Raw genomic sequence first — 16,245 nt, 5'->3', positions numbered from 1 at the left:
ATTGTTCTCATTTTAAAAAAATTTCCTCGTGTCCAATCAGAATCTCCCCAGGAATAACTTGTGCCCATTACCCCTCATCTTTTCCATGTGACTCCTTGTAAAAAGGGAGTCTCCACCTTCTTGTAGCCACACTTTAAGTACTGGAACATGGTGATAAGGTTCTCCCATAAGCCTTCTTTTCTCAAGGCTGAACAAACCCAATTCTCTCAGCCTTTCCTCATACGTCAGGCTTCCCCACCCTTGGCTCATCCCTGGAGGTGTTCAAGACCAGGCTGGATGGGGCTTTGAGCAACCTGGTCTAACGGGTGATGTCCTTGCCCATGGCAGGGGCATTGGAACTAGATGGTCTTTAAGGTCCCTTCCAATCTAAACCATGCTATGATTCTATGATCAACTTGGTAGTCCTTCCCTGGACCCTTTCCAGCCTGTCCACATCTTTTTGTACAGCAGGGACCAAAATTGCACACAGAATTCCAAGCGTGGCCTGACCAGTGCTGAGCAGAGTGGGACAGTGACTTCTTTGTCTCTGCTGGTGATGCCCTTGTCGATGCAACCTCCATCCCCAAACCCCAAATTTAGGAGTAGTTTGAAAGTATCACCACCCAGGTTTTTGGAAGGATCACGCACGAATTCCCCCACGACGGCAAATTTTAGCTGTTTTGTTCCTTTAATTGCGAGGGCTGGGGCCGGCCGGGCTCCCCGCGTTCCGCAGCGGACCCCGGCCCGGGGCGGGGGGTTGGGGCGGCGTTGCCGGACCCCGCAGCCCCAGCGCGGCTCTGCTGTCCCGGGGGACGGCGGCGGCCGCCTCTCCCCGAGCCGAGACGGCTGCGGGGGGCACGGGCGGGCTGGCAGCTCCTCGGGCGGCCCCGGCCCCCGCCTTCCCCACCGCGGCGGCGCCTCCCGGGAGGAGGAGCCGGCGGCGGCGGCGGGACCCTCCCCGCCCGGCCCGGCCCCGAGGTAGCGGCCCCGCCGGGGACTGCGGCCGCCAGCGCGGCCCGGCGGGACCCGCCGCAGGTAGGGGCGGCAGGGCCGGGCCTCTGCCGCCGCACCGCCCTCGGCCAGGTGCCGGCGCGGCCGCGGGCTCGGCTGCCGGCGCAGGTGGGGAGCGGGAGCCGGTGGCCGGCCCGGGGGAAGCGCTGCCGGGGGGCGCGGGGGCCGCTCCCGCCGCTCGGCGGCTCTGCGCGCCGGCTTTGAAATTAGTTAATTTCGTTTGGAATAATTACTGGCAAGAAAGGAGCTGACGTGTGCCTTCCCCAGGATAAATTGCTAGCAGATTTATACACGCTCTGCATAGCCAGAGTCGTGATGCAACCGCAGCCAAATACTACGGCTTCCACGTTTGCTTCCTTCAAAAATTAAAACTCTACCTGTAAGCAACAACTCACGGGGCACAGCGCACTGAGACGAAGAAATTGTGAGGCTGTTTCTTTAAATGACAAACATTTCAGATCATTACGCAGATCTAAAAACCGAGGGGGAAAACCAAGAGTTTGGGGTCTGTTTTGCGGGTTGGTTTTTCTTTCAAGTTAAAAAATTCCTCTGATGCTTCTAGCTTAAAACTGAGCAAACTCAGCACAACTGTCACTGTAAACGCTTCTGTGTTTTGTTTTCCTTGTAGGAATCTGCTCGCTTTTGCCGTGAAGGATGGCAGCGTAGTATTTCCCTGCAGGATGAAGGCAATACGCAGAGGCAGACCCTGGTGCCTGGGGACCCTCCTCGCTCTCTGCCTGGCCGCCCTCCCCGGCAGCAGCGCCTGTCCCAGGCTCTGCGCCTGCTACGTCCCCACCGAGGTGCACTGCACGTTCCGGTACTTCACAGCCATCCCACCGCACATCCCTCCAAACGTGGAGCGCATCAATCTGGGGTATGTTTGACATCAAGATTACCTTTCGACACTTTGCAAAGCAATAATTAGGAGTTTACAGATGCAGGGCTTAAAACTAACCAAGGCAATAAATAAATCTTAAGAGCCTACTGTTCTGCAGCATTCAGAAATGGTTGCAGTCACAGCTAGCAATGCCTAAGACCTTCAACACTAAGTGGAAATTTTGGGAATGTATCACAGGGTATGTAAGAACTCCGAAGAGTTTTGAACTTAAATGAATTTTTTTATATTACCCAAACATTTTGCATCTCTAACACGACACTCAGGAGGAGTCTGAAATAGAATTCTTTCGGGGGAGAGAGTTTTCCAGCTCAGAGTGGGCTGGAACATTAGTATGTGTATTAAAATCTTCAGAGACAGTGATGTGACTTCAGAATGTCACACAATGCTAATATCTATGCTTTTATCAGTCAAGTTAATGGGAAATTACTCGTCTGAATATTTCAGACTCCAAAATGGTTCTGTTCTGTAAGTGGTTAAAATGAACTATACCCAGGGTCGGCTGGCCCGTTAATGCAGTTTCCAGCAAGTATCCTCTGTTACACAATCGAATGATGAGACCAATCAGCAATATTTGACTGATCCTTGTGTCACTTTTGGCACACATAACTGAAAATGTTACACATAATGGTACACATAACTGATAATGTTACACATCCACATGTGTATGCAGAAAATATAAAAGGAAGTTTTCATTGAAGTCTTCCCCTTACCTGCCTTCTGCTTCCAGGCAACGTATCCAGATCCCAGCTCCTGAGTCCTGTTTGCCCTTTCCTTCCATTGATTTTGCCAGTGTTGTCCCGAAGTGCTGTATAAGAAGTCTTACAATTAAGTACCAGTACTTTTAGAGGACTACAAGTTATCTGAGGTGTGAGATGTATGTTTGAAATACATTAATTACTACTCCGGCCATCTGTCTGACTGGTGAATCAATCCAACTTACGGGTCACTTCACAGGAGGTGCGACTGCAGCATGAGCAGAGTCCCTGCGTTAGCTAATCGGGTCATGCAAGTGTGGTAGCAGTCACAAAGTCAAAGGCATCACAGAGCAGGTAACAGCATTTGGGAGGCTTACACCACACCTCCTAATTCTGGGATAGCGGAGCGTCACTGCTGTCAATACCCATGCTGACTAGACTTAGGTATGACCGATGGCCCAACCTTGTCTAGCAGTGTAGTTCTTACTCAAAGCGGGCTCCGTTTCATTTTTGGTTCCCCATTTAAATCCAGCCTAGACTATCCATACTGTATGTGTGCTCATGGAAATCAGGGGAGGCTGAGGCTAGGTCTGCATTAAGAAGCAGTGTGCACCACTGAACACCTGTGGAGTGGAAATAAAACTCAAGATGTACAACTGAAAGGGGCGGGTGGCATAGTCAGAGACAGGGGAGGGACTGCAAGACACTCTGCAAAACCCTAGGCACAGCCCTCGTCATCCAGGTCCCAGGAGGAAGGTCACACCCCAGTACCCTTGGTTTTACCTAGGTTCTCGGCGGACAGCAAAGGAGTCTTTTGCTTATGGTCCTCTTATGGCACTGCAGTGCTGAGAAAGCCCTCCTTGAAAAGAGGCATCAATGTATCACCAACCTCTACCACTACAGGAGCTCCTTGCTCTTCTACATTGAAGCCCAAAACCAACATTCTTGTCTGCGTATTTTTGCAGTTATTTTCCCTATCCACCGTGAAGACAGTCTTCAGAAAGCTGCCCTGGAAAAGTTGCCAAATTTTGTGTTAACATGAAGGAATGGCTTAAAATTTCATCTTAGCAACCAAGAGTGCTACCTACCTTTATGCATTTCCAAAGAGTTGTTCTTAATGTTTTGGTTTGGTTTTGTTTGTTGTTTGTTTGAAAACTTGTGAAGCTGAGCTGTCTGACTAAACCCAGGTCTGGGATGAAATGTTTGTTACAGTTACAACAGCTTGCTTAAACTGACGGAAACAGATTTTTCTGGCCTGGAGAAACTGGAGTTACTAATGCTGCACAGCAACGAGATAAATACAATCCCTGATAAGGTGTTCAGTGATTTATATTCGTTACAGGTAAGAACAAAATGACCTAATCTTAATTAGGAGATGACCTAATCTTAATTTTTGTTATGACTTTTAAACAATCTGCAGTAATACTGATAAATGGAAGGAGACCAGCGGCCTGTAGCATTTTGGTTTCCTGTTTCTTATTGCATCCACGTTAAAGATGAGGGCCTTCAAGATCCAGTATCCTAATGGGAAATGTCTTTCCTTCCCAGGTGCACATTCAGGTACAGTTTAAAGAGCGTGATGAACACATTGGTAGATATGTGTCAGCAATATCTTAACGGGCATCTGCAGTTGAAACTCTTTTGCACAAGAGAGAAAGATTGCAGAGCTCCAAGTACCGCAATTTGTCTTCAGTTAATTTGTTAGTTCATTTTTTTTTTTTAGAGGATTGTTTTCTATCCAGATCTCCCTTTCCCTTCAGTGCAGTATAGTCCTGTCCCTTTCTGTCTTTCATTAAAAAAAAAAAAAGCCTCCTACTGATACTGCATATAAACATTTTAATGCTTTAAAAAAAACATACAGTTCAGTGGTTTTATAATATAATATATATATTTGTGGACTTTTAAAATGTAGTATTTGATGCCTGTTTTGTTCTTTAACTGAAATATTACCTATATTTACATATGTTGTAAAAATTAGTAAATGTACGGTGTCATAGAGGGATTCTGGAGCCATCTCAGTATCTCACTGTGCCATATAGATATTCATATATAAAGTACTTACATGATTATTTAGGAACAACCATTCCCAACTTATCCGATGTACAGGTAATGCTCATTCTCCAGTTAATTTTCCATCTAGAGCTGTTATTAACTGCTATAGAGAAGTAATAATGTTGCAGCTGTGGTGAACTACGAACATGAGAGACCTGAACTGCTCAGACAGAAAACAGGGTATTGGCTCGGTTGCTGGTTTTAGAGGATTAGGGGTGGGAGGGAAAGGCAGAAACCAGACAAACTTTGGAGCACATGGATCTTCAGGTTCCATTAACCCTTGTAAAGGCAGTTCTGTGCCTGAAAGCTTGTTTGTTAACTCCTTGCAACTGACTTAATGAAATAAGCTTTATGCAGTCCTGTAAGTATTATTTCCTCCCTTAGCAAGATGGCAACACAATTATAGATAATTTTAATGGCATTATATTTGGCAAAAAAACTTGCATGTTATTGTGATTTTGTACTTTTTTTTTTCCCCTCACTAATTTTCAAAATACAGAATTTGTGACTGTAACAGTGTAATTGTAACAGGAAAAGTAACAACAAAAAGGCTGTCTTGGGTACCATATTTAGTACTTCAGCAATATGCCGGATTTGTTTGTCTCATAATTACGAATTTGACTTTTAACCTGTCAGCAACAAAACAGCACCTGAGAGTTGAGGTTTGGCAAGTACACACCCCACATGACACAAATCCTGAAACCGGGAACTCAATTAGCAGTTCTGTTGGTTAAGCTTCAGACAAAACAGACTGTTGCATGCATTTTTATAGTCATAACACTGGCTGGAACAAAAATCACTACCACAGTTTATGTCCAAATTCTGCTTACCCTTTTCATAAGTGTGGTTTAATTGGGATTTTTTTGAATGAGAAATAAGCATTGCTTTATTTACTTTTTAACCACTGCATTTTGTAAATGTGACTGCTGAAGTGTCACACCTTGATGGACTGTTGGAACAAGAAAGCATCCTTGTAGTCCTGCAACTAACATAGCATTTAAAAATAATTTAGCCTACGAAGGTTTTTTCCCCAAACACTCGCATTACTAGTCTGGTGAAGTACCTTCATGTCACATCAATCAAAATTTGTTAGGAGTCTTATAACAATATAACATGGGTTAATATTATACACTTGTTACTTTCTCATCAACAGGTCTTAAAAATGAGTTATAACAAGGTCAGAGTACTTCAGCAGGATGTTTTTTATGGTCTAAAGAGCTTGGTACGGTTGCATATGGACCACAATAAAATTGAATTTGTAAATCCCAACGTTTTCTACGGACTCACATCACTGAGGTTGGTCCACTTGGAAGGAAATTTGCTTAAGCAGCTTCACCCAGATACTTTTGTCACCTTGCGCTATAGCCAAATATTTAAAATATCCTTCATGAAGCACATATATTTGTCTGACAATGTGTTGACTTCACTACCACAAGAAATGTTTTCCTACCTGTCCGAGCTAGAGAGCATTTACCTCCATGGAAACCCATGGTCCTGTGATTGCAATCTACAGTGGTTTGCAGAATGGGCAAAACAGAGACCAGGTGAGCTGAAGGCTTTGTTTATACTTTTTAATCACGTTATAAGCATCTGATTCTCTCTTATAAAGGTAATTGTCCTTTATTTATTTATTCTCCCAGAAAAGACTGGAAGACAGAATTTTTGTAGGTGCATGTAATCAGGATAAACAGATTAGTACCATTCAGTTTCCCAGATTAAACAAATCTAGTGGTTTTAACCCATTCCCAAGCACAGCTTTCCTTAATGGAACATTTTCCTTGGCCAGCCCAAAGCTTCTGTGCGCTAGGAGAATTCCACAGGAGATAAGGAAGCTAATTTTTATGTAACTGGCAAGAGTGAAGGCCACATTGTACTAGATTCTTCAAAAACAAATAAGGAACGGGACTCAAGGACTTTCTCTGTCGCTGCCCTGAGCAGAGGTTACACACAATAGTGTAGTGTCACCCCCAAACTGCTAGAGCCTGTGTCTCTCAGAACAGAGCTTCGGCCATGTAAGGCAGAGCCTGCCTTGCCCAGTATAAAACCACTGGGACAGAAGGACACCACTTGGAGCAGCAATAGCAACAGTCCTTGAGCAGTTTCATCAGAGAAAATTCATCAGTTTTCTTAGGTTACTTTAGGTTTTCAAAGGTTACTTTAAGGTGAACTTTGTCAATATTTTGTTCAAGAGATCAACATACTGGTAGCTATGTATCTTTTCTAATACTAGAAGTTGTTATCACAGAAGCTTACTGCCTTTTTCTTTCCTTCAGATGTTATAAAATGCAAAAAAGATAGAAGTTCTGGCGCTCAGCAATGCCCCGTTTGTGCTAGTCCCAAAAATCGTAAAGGGAAAAGCTTAGTGGGTATTCCTTCTGCATCTTTAACCTGCTCTAAGCCAGCCATATGTGACTCCCTGAAATTTAAAAACCTCACAGTGCCAGATGATGGGGATTTGAGTTCCGTCTCTCCCAAGGACTTCATAGCTCCTATAGGATCCATGGTTCTGAACATGACTGACCAAGCAGGAAGTCGAGGTAACTTGGTTTGCAACATCCAAAAACCTAAAGAAATGTCTCCCATCTCGTTTGACAACAATGGCAACAGTACAGTACTCAAAACATCACTGTCGGCATTTCTTGTGTGTAGCATTGATTATGAACATATTCAGCAGCTATGGAGCATATTGGCACTGTACAGTAATTCTCCCTTAAAACTGGAAAGGGACGTCCTAGCAACTAACATGCCTTTTATTAGTTACAAATATAAACAAATCTACTCTGAAAAAGATGAACTTTTTACCAATATAGAGACTGAACTGAGAGCTGAACCATCCTGGTTAATGCAAAGCAAAGTGGCATTACAGCTAGACAGGACAGCAACCACACTTAACACGTTGCACATCCAGTACTTTACGGATGCTCAGATTACTTTGCACAGTGCTGACAAAAAACAGGTGAAAAACAGCTGGACCATCATCTCCAGGGACAACAAAACACAAACGGAACACACTGTTTTAATTGGGGGGACCGTAGAACTGGAGTGCCAAGCAATTGGAGAACCAGCTCCAGCAATAGAGTGGATATTGGCTGATGGGAGCAAAGTTAGAGCTCCTTACATCAGTGAGGATGGAAGAATCGTAGTAGTTAAAACCGGCACATTCACATTACGGACAGCTGATACTTTTGACACTGGGCTTTATCACTGCATAGGCACAAATTACAATGATGCAGATACTCTCACGTTTAGAATTACTGTGATCGATCCTTACGTGGAACACAACAGTGTAAATGGAGCCAAACTTTCCACATTTGTAGGCAGCACACTCTACCTTCCCTGTACATCCACTGCTGTCCCAGATGCTGCCATTAGCTGGGTGTTACCTGAGCATGTGATTCTTCATCATTCTGTAAGAAACAAACATATTTTTGACAACGGTACCTTGAGAATACAAGGGATAACAGAGCGAGACAGTGGTTACTTTAGATGTGTTGCAGCCAACCAGTACGGTGTTGATCTTTTGGTTTTCCAAGTGCTAGTTAGAAAGGATGAAACCACTCTAAAGAAAAAGCATGTAGCTGTGGGAGAATGGGAAGAGGGCGATGGCTCTGGCAATGAACTGCTGGCCTCTGCTACAAGACAGAAACATCCTATAGCTACTCCAGCTACCTTGACAGCTAACCAGCAATCTGCTGCCTCAGCATCCAGGAATCGGGTCGCAGAGAGTGCACGTAAAAGTAACAGCTACGGGAAAATGACTCACAGGCAGTACAAGGACAAAATAAGCAGGCGGTTTAGAGGATACAGAAGACAGTTTGTTTCCGCAGCCAGGAGAGTTGATCCAGAGCGTTGGGCAGCCTTTTTGGAAAAAACAAAGAGGAACTCAACATTGATAGAAAAACGAGGAGAAGTTGCAACGAAACCACCTATGCAAGCCCACAAGTTCTCAAAGGTACCTGGGGACGAGGAGGAAACATCTGGTGATCTCGTGTCTCCAGAAGAAGAATTCATGATACCAGTAACAGAGACAGCCGCTGTATCTACTCTGGGGAGAGCAATGGAAAGCGTGATAACTGCGGGGCCTGATGTGACTGCGAGTAACACTGCTGCTAGGAAAACCTCTCTCCTGGTTGCAGAGGCAGTAACTCCCCTGCCCTCTCCTTTTTCACAGTCTGTGTCATCTGACAGGAGGAGGCCACAAACATATCTAAAACCTACAATTACAAACTCATGGGAAAGATCTGACTTAAGTCAAATATCAGCAAATGGTATAAAACAGTCAATTGTATCAAATGGAGCAAGTAGAACATCTACACTCTTCCCTGCTGGGCAAAGGTTGGTATATTCTGGGGAAAGTAATAACCACAATTTAAAATCTGTATCTACCACACCCACGACGGATGTTACAGACACCAGCAAGTCTGTAACTTCCCAGAATGCAGTGGACAAGCTACATGTTTTTACTGGGACTGTTGAGAAGATTTCCACCAAAACAGATCACCAGATATCTGTAGTGACAGTCAGTGAACCAAGTCTTGAATTTGATCACATTTATTTTCATAGTATTCCGAAAAGAGTAACTCCTAAGCCACCAGTGGACTCAGCTATCATTACTCATCAGCAAATTCAGGTTATTCCGGATGTTACAACCTATACACCCCAGGCCCGGCAGCAATATGGAAGACGAAGGAAAATTTCTGGTAGGAGACGAATTGTTAGACCAGGACGTATTCCAACTATGAAAGAGCACAGATACAATTTTGGGAGGCGAGGATCTGTCAGAGAAAGTACAGCTGTGGCTGCAGATGTTCAACTGAGTATGAAATACGTATCAAATTTACCAGCCTTAAATAATTTAAGCAGCTCCATCAACCCATTTAGCCCAGACGCACCCCTGTCCTCCTCCTCTACCATGGATATGCCATTGGAGCACCCAGCGCATACTCATCAAAACACAGCATTCCTCGGGGAAAAGAAAAACAAAGGTAGCGCAAGGCAAAAAGCTACTACAACAGTCACGCCTTTAATTACAAAAGGCACCCAAGATACTCCTCCATGGAAATTAGAGACCAGCACTCCATTTCAGACAACTACTGATACAGTCCAACCTTTTACTATCAGACGACCAACAGTGGCAATGCATACAGCTCATATTACGACAGAAATTACACATACCCGAGGCACTAAGGCATCTTCTACCCTTGAATCAGTCTCACCCAGTGTTAAGCCTAGAGCCTCAGAAAAAAATTCCCAAGGAGGAAAAATTACGTGGGAACATCTCTTTGGAAGTGGTGCACAAATTGAGGTCCTTCTTCAGAAACTACCAACACAACAGACAGATATGTTTCTATCGACAGAGGTATCGACCGTGCTTCCTAAAACTACGGCAGCATTACTTATGTCCAACACGTCTCCCTTGCACTTTACGCCTATTTCAAGAGGTGGGAATCACAGCAGTGGTTTCTCCTCTTTAAACAAACCCATTCATTATGGCAGGGGTAAATCAGAAGAACATCTTCCCACGGCAAAACCGCAGTCTTACTCTAATCCTGCAACTAGTGCAACCAGAGAAATGGATGTAGCAAGTTTGAAGCCAACAGTTACACCAATTATTACTCTTCAAACTGACACCAAAATCACCAAAAGTAAAATATTCAAAGTGGGAAGAAAGAGGGGTCAGAGGAGGAAGAGGCCCCCTAAAACACTGACTTCACAAAGTGTGACTGCAGGCCACAGCACTGCAGCGATTCCCGCTGTGAACGCAGCCGTATCTGTCGTGACAACGGTTACATCATTAACTATGCCCACAAGTCTTACACCTGCAAAACCTGTCTCTGAGAGTGCAGGTGCAGTCTCGGCGACAGAAATGCCAGCACTGTGGAGCCTTAGCACGCCAGAGGCACCTCAGCACGTGCCTACAGCAGCCACGCAGACATCAGTGACCCCTGTCACGTGGAGGAACAGCCTGTCATCCACGTTGCCACCCGACACTCGTACTGGTCAGAGTCCCACCACCACAAGCCAAACCACACCACTGCTTTCAAAACCTTTCAGCGCAACAACCATGCAACCTGCCACAGTCCGTGCAGCATCTGGGTCAGAACCTGCGCAGCAAATCAAAGCCACTGCAACGGCAGGTGAAAAATCACACCTGAAAATGGAAGAGAGATTTGTCCAAGAAAACCACACTGCACAGCCCACATTCCCAGCAAGAACCGAGTCAAGTGCCAGAGCTCCTGCCACATCTACAGATATCTCTCCTCCCAGCGCTCAGCATCCCACCCCACCACCACCTCTACCAGCGGTTGTGCCGCCTGCACGTACTGCGAGAACCACCTCGCCTCCATGGGGGGAAATCAAATTCTGGCAGAGGCCCTCTGCTGAAGTCACATTAACTGTCAATATACCGACCACACCATCACAGATCGCAACTCCGTACGCTCCTCTGTGGGGAAGGGACAAGGACAGTTCTGTCAAAGGCTGGTCTGAAAAGAGACAAGATCAAGAAACTACCACAAACAATCCTAGAGCCTTGGACTCTTTAAGCAGAAATCATTTTGCAAAGCCCAGAATAACTGGAGGCAAATTAGCTGCTTTCACCGTGCTAGCTAATTCAGATGCTTTTATTCCTTGTGAAGCTACTGGTAACCCCCGTCCAACAATACGGTGGACCAAGATACCATCAGGTAAGCTTGAGAAACCTCTCTAGAATTTACCTTCCATTATAGTCTTGTAATTTGGCAGATGTTTTGTGTGGCAAACTCAAGTATTGCTTCATTTAGGAGTACCATGAAATAACAGGGAAGAGATGAAGTTGGAAACAGTGAAAAAGACAGGTAGCCCAGCACACTTGCTGGAGTGTCTTACTACTAATTACAGAACAGTTCTTTACGGGGAAAAAAAAAGAAATATATGATCTATATTTAACTATAATTCTGTGCTTATTGTGAGAAGATTCCAATATTTATTGTATGTTACCTTCTATTTCAGAACAGTGAGACAAGTGACCAGAAAAATCTATCTGTGGTAACAAACCACTAAATCAAGTTAAAGCTACGCCAAAATATTTTTGAATAATGCAAAGCCTAGTCACAACTATGCCAAAGTATTTTTGGATATGTAAAGCCCCATCTGCTTTATCCAAACTTTGTCTCTACTGGGGACTAAGTTTTGTTTTTACTTTAAAGCTTTGTCACTGTATATGCAAAATACTATTATTTTTCTCTTTTTCTCACTAGTGTCTTGGTTATTTGGGCAAAGTAGACAGGATAGGAAAAGCGTTTTCAGGGGCTGAGTAGAAAGGAACAGAAGAGAGAGGTTCTGATGTGCTGCGCTGTTGCCCCCTTGCTTCTGTAGGAAACGACGCTCTGGAAGGCCGAGGTGATGGAAGATGGGTGGTCTTTGCCAATGGCACGCTCTCCATTGCCCGGGCGGGCCTGGAGGACCGCGGGCAGTACCTGTGCACCGCGGCCAACCCGCATGGTGTGGCACGGCTCCTGGTCACCTTGTCAGTAGTGGCCTACCCACCCCGCATAACCGGTGGCAGGTGGCAACTCCTTACCGCTCACTCCGGAAAGCACGTGGCAGTGAAGTGCAGAGCTGAGGGCAGGCCTCCTCCCACCGTCTCTTGGATTCTAGCAAACAAAACACACATCTCCGACTCTTATGCAGGAAATAACAAAGTTCATGTGGAACCAGACGGCACTTTAATTATCAAGGAAGTCACTGTTTATGACAGGGGCCTCTACACATGCCTGGCTAAAAACCCAGCAGGCACTGACACACTGGTTGTAAAACTGCAGGTCATTGCGGCACCTCCCGATATTCTGGAAGAGAAGAGACAACGTGTTGAAGGAATGATGGGGGAAGATCTGAAACTCCCTTGCACTGTGAAAGGGAATCCTCAGCCTACTGTCCACTGGGTCCTCTTTGATGGCACGGTGGTGAAACCTCTGCAGTTTGTAAACGCAAGGCTGTTCCTGTTCTCCAACGGTACCCTCCGCCTCAGCAACATGGTCCCTTCTGACAGCGGGAATTATGAGTGCATAGCCACAAGCTCAACTGGCTCGGAAAGGAGGGTGGTGAGCCTCATGGTGGAACACAGAGATATGCTTCCAAAAATAGCTACCGCCTCTCAAGAAATGACTCAGTTGAATTTTGGGGATAAATTGCTTCTGAACTGCACAGCGACTGGGGAGCCAAAGCCCAGGATCATCTGGAGGTTACCTTCCAAGGCAGTTGTTGACCAGTGGCACAGGTAGGAGTCTTTTTTTTCCCTCCACTTCTTTGAAACTTCAAACGCTCTCTTCTCTGGTGCTCGTATAAGACATTGATATGTCACTGAAGCAAAACATTGTGAACTAAATTAACTTTTAAACCTTTAACAGTGGTGAAACATCTGTGATGATGGCTTGTTATTACAGGTCTAATAACAGATCACATCAATTGTCATAAGTGGGTGAGGTCTTACCAAAATGGATACAAGTCATATTTAGATTAAGGAAATTGACATTAATCATGCATTGGCTGAATTTTGTCATTTTATAGGAGGAGAAGTTATTTATAAGAGATTTGCAAAGTAGGACTCAGGAGGAAGACACTTGTGTAGTCTCTGCCAAGTCCACGTTTGAGGCCTCCCCCCCATGCCTCCTCCCACAGTAACACTTGCCCTTTGCTGTGGAGGAGACAGTCCCAGGTCAGGATGTTCCCAGCACGCTCATGAGAACTTGCAGCTGGGCCAAGAGAGATCCAGGTCCGTGCCTTGTCGCAGGAAAGGCAGACAGAGAGTAATCACTCGGTGCCAAGTGGACAACACGCAGTGGCACTGCCAGCTGCCCCTGGCCGGGGGCAAGTATTGCCGGTTATCTGCAAGGAGAAGCACGAGGGAGATGAGCAGAGGCTGGCGGGATGAGGGACATAAGGTTCAACAGGCTCATTTGTTCACAGAGGAGTTTTCAGCAATGCAGAGGTGACATTGTGCAGCTTTGTGCATCTGCGTAGAGTCAGTGAGCTCGGGCACATCCACATAACAACAAAAGCAGCAACTACATCAGGTTATAACCCGCTGGGTCTGTGGGGGATGTGGACACAGTCTCTTTGGAGAGAGATTCTGTACTGTATCGTACTGTTAATACTGTCAATCACTTTCAGTGCTCGCTATTCACCTCCAGCATTTTGTTCGATAATTCTTTTTCTCTTTCTCCCCCCACAACAGAATGGGAAGTCGAATCCGTGTCTACCCCAATGGATCCTTGGTTATTGAGGCAGTTACTGAAAAAGATGCGGGTGACTATTTGTGTGTTGCAAGAAACAAAATTGGCGATGATCTGATACTGATGAAAGTCAGCATCGCAATGAAACCCGCCAAGATTGACCAGAAACAGTATTTCAAGAAACTGGTGCCATACGGAAAAGATTTCAGAGTGGACTGCAAGGCCTCTGGGTCACCCACACCAGAAATATCTTGGAGTTTGCCAGACGGGACGGTGATTAATAATGCCATGCTGGCAGATGACAGTGGACACAGGTCTCGCAGATATGTCCTCTTTGACAATGGAACTCTGTATCTCAACAAAGTTGGAGTAACAGAAGGAGGAGATTATACCTGCTATGCTCAAAACACACTGGGAAGAGATGAAATGAAGATACGCGTCACGGTCATCATGGCAGCCCCTCAGATAAAGCACAATTACAAGACATACATTAAAGTGAAAGCTGGAGATACGGCATTACTGGACTGTGAAGCTGTTGGAGAACCCAAGCCAAAAATATTCTGGTTGCTGCCTTCCAGTGACATGATCTCCTCGTCAACGGATAGACACTTTCTGCATGTCAATGGTTCTCTATCAGTCCACCAAGTCAAACTGTTAGATGCCGGAGAGTATATGTGCGTTGCTCGTAATCCTGGAGGGGATGACACAAAATTGTATAAACTGGATGTTGTTGCTAAACCACCTATCATAAATGGCTTATACGCGAACAAAACCATCATGAAAGTGACGGCAGTGAGGCATTCGAAGAAACAAATTGACTGTAGGGCAGAAGGCACACCTCCCCCTCAGATTATGTGGATCATGCCGGATAATATTTTCCTAACAGCTCCATATTATGGGAGCAGGATTGTAGTACACAAAAATGGGACACTTGAGATTCGGAACATAAGGCCTTCTGATACAGCAGACTTTATCTGTGTGGCACGTAATGATGGGGGAGACAGTATGTTGGTGGTGCAGCTGGAGGTATTGGAAATGCTAAGGCGGCCGATGTTCAAAAATCCATTCAATGAAAAAATAATAGCAAAACCTGGAAAAACTACCACATTGAATTGTTCTGTGGATGGAAACCCTCCACCTGACATAAGCTGGATGTTGCCTAACGGCACATGGTTTTCCAGCGGCATCCAGAGTTCCCAGTTTCTCACAGGTAGCGGTGGTACCCTTACCATCTATAATCCCGATAGAGACAAAGCAGGAAAGTACCGCTGTGCTGCCAGGAATAAAGTTGGCTACATTGAAAAGCTGATCATCTTGGAGGTTGGCCAGAAGCCCAATATTCTCACTCACCTGACGGGGCCAGTGAAGGGCATTAGCGGGGAGTCACTATCGCTTCACTGCCTGTCTGATGGGACTCCCAAACCAAAAACAGCATGGACTCTGCCAGGCGGCCACGTGCTGGATCGACCGCAGATCAACAGCAAATACATATTGCTGGAAAATGGGACTTTGGTTATACGAGAAGCCAGCATTCACGACAGAGGAAGTTACGTGTGTAAGGCCCACAATAATGTCGGAGATTCCTCTATAACTGTTCCAGTCGTTATTGTAGCCTATCCCCCGAGGATTACGAACAGACCACCGCAGACCATACACACGATGCCTGGTGCAGCAGTTCAGCTCCACTGCATAGCACTGGGAATACCAAAACCAGAAATTACCTGGGAATTACCTGACCACTCAGTACTCTCTACAGTTCACCAAGGCCGAGCGTCTGGGAGCCAACTGCTTCATCCCCACGGGACATTACTCATCCAGAATCCCCGACCCTCGGATTCTGGTGCATACAAGTGCACAGCGAAGAACCATCTTGGCAGTGATTTCACAGTAACATACGTTCACGTCATTTGAAGCAAGAAATACAGCAGGAATGATTGTTAACAAAGTCTACAGCTGGACTGAGTTCATTCTTGGAAAAAGTTTAATCAAAGGCAGCCGTAGGCATGTAAGTGCCTAAATACATGTACAGTATTCGGTCTGCAATGACCGTGCAAAAAAAGAGAGGAAGGGCTTGGGGAAAATTAGATCTATCATTATTATCTAGCATTGGTTCTTTCAGTGATTAATCAGACTTAAATAAAAACAAATGAGGCACTTTTGCTCTGCCAGCAAACTTTGAATATCAAATAAAAATACCTTCTGGAAATGTACCTAGAGATCTTCAGTAAAGGATAGACTTTTTCATACTAGTTTAATATTGTCCACCTTGTATGACTATCATGAGCATGGATCACATAAAGCAAGAGTATCTGAGAACCAAAGAGCAGATTTTACTGTGATGCAGATTACCTTCTTTATATGTTTGAATATTTAGTATGTTTTTTTAATAAATATTCAA

At 45.1% G+C, this 16,245-nt stretch overlaps 1 protein-coding gene across 4 annotated transcripts; it reads left to right on the top strand.

Moving 5' to 3' along the window:
• Positions 1-921: 921 nt before the first annotated feature.
• IGSF10 (immunoglobulin superfamily member 10) lies at positions 922-16,245 on the top strand. Of its 4 annotated transcripts, none has more exons than XM_074592313.1 (7): positions 922-1,014; positions 1,619-1,864; positions 3,796-3,925; positions 5,789-6,179; positions 6,909-11,321; positions 11,992-12,892; positions 13,850-16,245. In XM_074592313.1, exons 2-7 carry the CDS (start codon positions 1,671-1,673, stop codon positions 15,756-15,758), a joined length of 7,938 nt encoding a protein of 2,645 aa, XP_074448414.1. In that variant the 5' UTR covers positions 922-1,014; positions 1,619-1,670; the 3' UTR covers positions 15,759-16,245. The 4 variants fall into 4 exon arrangements, with proteins under 4 accessions (XP_074448414.1, XP_074448416.1, XP_074448415.1 ...); XM_074592315.1 differs by lacking the exon at positions 922-1,014 and adding an exon at positions 1,230-1,369; XM_074592314.1 differs by lacking the exon at positions 922-1,014 and adding an exon at positions 1,254-1,414.

Source organism: Larus michahellis, chromosome 6 (assembly GCF_964199755.1).
Source record: "Larus michahellis chromosome 6, bLarMic1.1, whole genome shotgun sequence".
Classification (NCBI taxonomy): Eukaryota; Metazoa; Chordata; class Aves; order Charadriiformes; family Laridae; genus Larus; species Larus michahellis.
This window is presented reverse-complemented; position numbering and strand designations above follow the sequence as displayed.